Below are 4610 nucleotides of genomic sequence, written 5' to 3'. Positions count from 1 at the left end.
CCCAGCCATCCGAAACGTGTAAAGTCAATCAAGTAGAACGGTTGGCCTTAAACTAAACAAGTCTGACGTAACGGAATCCTTGGTGCTGGCGATCCATCATTTCCCAGCTTGTAATCACAAATATTGATACACGAGATGATGTAGGGTAGACTTGGGTTGTCGAGTGGAATGTGCTTTGTTGTCGGTGGCCGGGCTGTTTTACACTTGTGTCTGTATGATATCAGTAGCTTGTCTGAGGATCGTTTGTATTGATGTTATAAATGAACATTCCCAACTGTTATGCAGAGGAAGCAGTTTTAAATGTGGTCTTGCATAACTCCATTGATTTCCCGGCGACAGAGCTCATTTCATATTCTCTGACACGGGGTGATCGTGGGGCGTTGAATGGGTGATACTCTATGTAATGTTGCGCCAATAGACTTGTCGTAACGTGCAGAGCATCATCTTGGCAAACATTGACTCGTTGTATTAGCATTCACTCGTTGTAATGTACAGAGCACCATCGTGGAAATTGTTGACTGGTTGTTATGTACAGAGCACCACCGGGGCAAACGTTGACTCTTTGTAATCTGCAGAGCATCATCGGTGCAAACATCGACTCGGTGTAATGTACAGAGCACCATCGGGTTCAAAATTTACTCGTTGTTATGGACAGAGCACCATCGGGGTCAACATTGACTCATTGTTATGTACAGAACATCATCGGGGCAAGATCTGATTTGCTGTCATGTGCAAAGCACAATTGTGGCGAACATTCTAAATAAATAGAATTCTGAATATGATAGCAAATGGGAAATGTCCATAAGTTTCTGATAAGTTTATGTACAACTAGGTATATTCTAGTATATTTAAAATTGGCTAGGAGTATAAAGTTGTAAAATTGTACAATAACTAGCCTTCCTTAAGGTTGATTAAAAATTAAAATGGTCCCACACACAGCGCAGGAATCGTCTACACTCTTGAAGCCTAATCTTATTTTTTCTTTATAATTAAAACGAAATATTCATATTTGGACTGAATAAGTACCACCCCTGTGAGTCTGATGCTGACTAATGTATTTGTTGAAAGGAATTTTTCAATATTTAATCAACATTGAGATTAGACCATTTACGTTAGCAGTCTGAGAAATAAGATAACTGCTGGTACCGGAACGAACTCATAATCACCACAATCAAAAACATATTATTTTGCGAAAACTTTTCTCTCAAAACCACGATTCCTGTCACTTTAAAGCAATTGCAAATATGCTACAATATTGATGCGCTCAAACAATAGCATTTAAAGTAATAACTAATTATCATTAAATAATTGTGTTAAATTTGGTTTCCAGGCGCTTCCAGTAAAAAGAGAGTTGTTCCCATCGCCTGAGGACGAAATGGACGAAGAGCAAAGGAAAGCAGAGGAGAAGAGGAGGCAACTGGAAGAGGAAACCTTAAATATAGGTAAATAACCCCCTGAGGGAGGAGGGGGAGGGACGTGAATTAACTTTAAATACAGGTAGGAAAGGTGAAACCCAGGGGGGACGTCAGTGATTAACGTTACCTCTCACACCAAAGAGTTCATCTCCAAGGAGACGTGAGGCTTTGTACGTGCGTTCTGTATAGTAAGCTATGCTACAGACATCAAAAACGGTCATTAATTTCCTGACACAGGATAAGTATCGGAGTACATGGAGGTGGAAATTAACTTGAAGATAATTTGATATTATTGATTAAATGTGATATAATACACTGTGGAGCGGATACGCATCTTTCCAAAAGACAGGATGTTATCACTAATTGTTCTGGTTATAATGTTTTTGCGGTATTGGATTGATCGGATTTTTTCAGGTGTGTACAGAATTACGGTAATAAAGAGATATTCATGCTGTTAATGTGTGATGTTTGGAAAACTTATTTACGCGGTTATTCTAAAAAATTATTACATATATTTTAATTCACGAAAGAATTTCCCTGTGGTAGTCAGGGTATTCGAAATCAGACAGGCTCTCTTTGGGAACTTCGTAATATAAGTGATATCTTAGTTCGTCTCCATCGTTGCTGGTAATCGTTTGCTGGATAATCAAACTACTCATTTGTAAAGCGGACGTGATGTTTTTCTCATCGACTTCTAGTTAGAGATCTGTTCTTCTGTGTTGTCACTGTGACATATTTTGTCATTGTTTATTGACGATGGTCCAGGTGTGGACAAAGTATTGTTATCTTGCACTGTACAGTGTGATGTTTTTTATTCCATCTTTCTTTTTTACATTTTAGGTACCTCTAATAACATTGAAGAGTTGGTTAAACCAAAGGACGTTGCTGACAGGAAAAGAAATCTTGTGTTCGACGAGGAGAGATTTGAGGACACATTCCTTAAATGTCTAATATGTCGTGAGAACTTTGATGACACCGAGAAAGCTCCTAAAATGCTGCCTTGCCACCACACATTCTGCCTTGACTGTTTGCGACAGATGTTCCGAGTAGAAGGAGAATTTCGTCAAAATTTATCATCCGCGTTTCGTGCCATGCCCATGGCGGTAAAAATTTGCTGTCCGTCATGTCGAGAAGCACTGATTTTGTCAGATGCGGAGATTGTCCGCTTGCCAAACGACCACACTGTCCTTGAGCTACTGTCCTTTGTCAGGTCCACAGGGAAAAAGGATGTACAGTACTGCACAAAACACAAAATGCAGCCACTGAACTTTTTTTGTGAGCCATGCATTTTACCAGTGTGCTGTGACTGTACAGTCATTGATCACAAGGAGAAAAATGGCCACCGAGTGATGAATGTTGAGGAGGCTTTAGACAAGTACACTCCAGTTATAGACGAGACTCTGGCAGATCTGCAGAGTGCCGAGCAAACTTTGTTGGATAAACGACAGTCGCTGGAGAAATCGGCCGACAACATTGAACAAATACAGCGCGAATTAGCTGTTCAGATTCGTCAAACATTCGACCGTCTGCGGGACGCCATAGATGAACGGGAGAGGGAGTTGTTCAAAATGTCCGAATCTGAAATTGACCGAAAACGAGGGGAAATAGATGAACAATTGCAAATCGTTCAAAGCCGAGAGGAGTCGGTTACGGCAGAGAAAGATAGACTAAATAGTGCGCGGGAGGATAAAAACATCAGTGCCATGTTCAGTACCCACCAGACGGCGCGCGAGACGCTGGAGAAAAAGGTTCATATCCCCGGTCCGTCGCCTTCATCCAAAGACTTCGCTGTCAGCTTTCAGTTTAATAGTCGACAGGAAAACGTCATAAAGGCCAGTATAGCTGGACTTGGAGATGTATCTTTCAAAATGTCATAAGTCAATGACACTTTGGATATTAGAACTGCTGGCATTTATCTGTGGATGTGCATTTTCGAAGAAAATTAAGTGTCTTTCATATTAGTGTTGACAATTGTTTATGCACTGTTGAGTGGAATGGATAACGTTTAAATGAATGTTCGTTTCGATTTTGGTAGATTCCTAGAAATACATGTACACATGAGATTATCTATCACTTCTGGAAATGGATTGATTTTTATGTTTTTCGATGATATTGTACATACTTAAGAAATGGCGTTTTCGTGAAATCAGAAATCCGGTGGCAATACACGTATTGAACAAATTTCTTATCGACTTTCCATGAAAGTCTTCCGAGAAAAAAATCACATTTCTGAATAGCATGTGTTTATTGTAACGTTATTTATCTTTTGTTTACAAAATTATAACCTGATATATTACACATTATATGTAAAATATTATTATTGAATATAAATGTACTTCACATTCCTATGCAAAGCAACTGAGATGAGAAAGTATTACCTACATAAAAACATACGACAAACCAATGTTACATTAAATACACGACTCCTCCATGATGTCAATTTCATCGCATACATACAAGTAGTCGACGAAACTATTCTGGATAGTCGAACATAATGACAAGTTTACCTGCGTACTTTCTAGTGTCTCCTTATTAACATAATTATATATATATATACAAATACCTTAGAGCGGTTTACATCTCATATAAGTATAAATTTCGTCTAAAATTTAAGATCATGAAGATCTTACCATTAAAATCTGGATGTTATTATATACACATAGGTACACATGTCTATGTAGGGTTGTTTAGTTTCCTATACCCGTACCACCTACATACTACCTGTGTAGTGGGCACACCTGTCACTGACGTATTGATAACTTAATGTACCTAACTAGTACCAATATGATACATACATCCTACTTTTTATTACACACGTGTATCTGACGTTAAACTACATGTGCCTATAAGAAACTAAGCTTGTTTTCGAATCTCTCCAAAATAACATGCATGTTTAAACTAAACTAAAAAGTATATACCCATTCGACACAAACATACTGCCTGTTTATTGGACAGACTAGTTCGTTGTTTTTGAACATGTTTTCGAACTATTTTACAGAAGAGTCAATCATATACCACCTACAAAATAGACGCACATCATCGTTATATTTAAAAAAAATTGAATCAAATACTGTTTTTATTTACATTCAACTTTTATACAACACGCTCATTACTGTGATATTTCAATAAATCGTATGCTTTTCACTATCGACATACCACCTACATACTAGACCCACCTTAACGTGATATTTAAAT

At 38.1% G+C, this 4610-nt stretch overlaps 1 protein-coding gene across 1 annotated transcript; it reads left to right on the top strand.

Moving 5' to 3' along the window:
• The first annotated feature begins 1335 nt into the window (after nucleotides 1–1335).
• Nucleotides 1336–4604, top strand: LOC110444725 (tripartite motif-containing protein 59-like). The gene is made up of 2 exons (XM_021489089.1): nucleotides 1336–1442; nucleotides 2256–4604. The coding sequence occupies exons 1-2, from the start codon at nucleotides 1376–1378 to the stop codon at nucleotides 3290–3292; spliced, it is 1104 nt and encodes a 367-aa protein (XP_021344764.1). The 5' UTR covers nucleotides 1336–1375; the 3' UTR covers nucleotides 3293–4604.
• The last annotated feature ends 6 nt before the right edge of the window (nucleotides 4605–4610 follow it).

The sequence above is a fragment of the Mizuhopecten yessoensis genome, unplaced genomic scaffold, assembly GCF_002113885.1.
Source record: "Mizuhopecten yessoensis strain PY_sf001 unplaced genomic scaffold, ASM211388v2 hete_36166418, whole genome shotgun sequence".
NCBI classification, from domain to species: Eukaryota; Metazoa; Mollusca; class Bivalvia; order Pectinida; family Pectinidae; genus Mizuhopecten; species Mizuhopecten yessoensis.
Note: the sequence above shows the minus strand (reverse complement) of the source record. Positions and strands in the feature narration are given on the sequence as shown.

Excerpts from the sequence above, each read along its gene's own strand:
- LOC110444725 (XM_021489089.1), top strand. The coding sequence starts at position 1,376 with ATGGACGAAGAGCAAAGGAAAGCAGAGGAGAAGAGGAGGCAACTGGAA. Across the intron at positions 1,443-2,255 it reads AGAGGAAACCTTAAATATAG|GTACCTCTAATAACATTGAA; the intron begins GTAAATAACCCC and ends TTTACATTTTAG.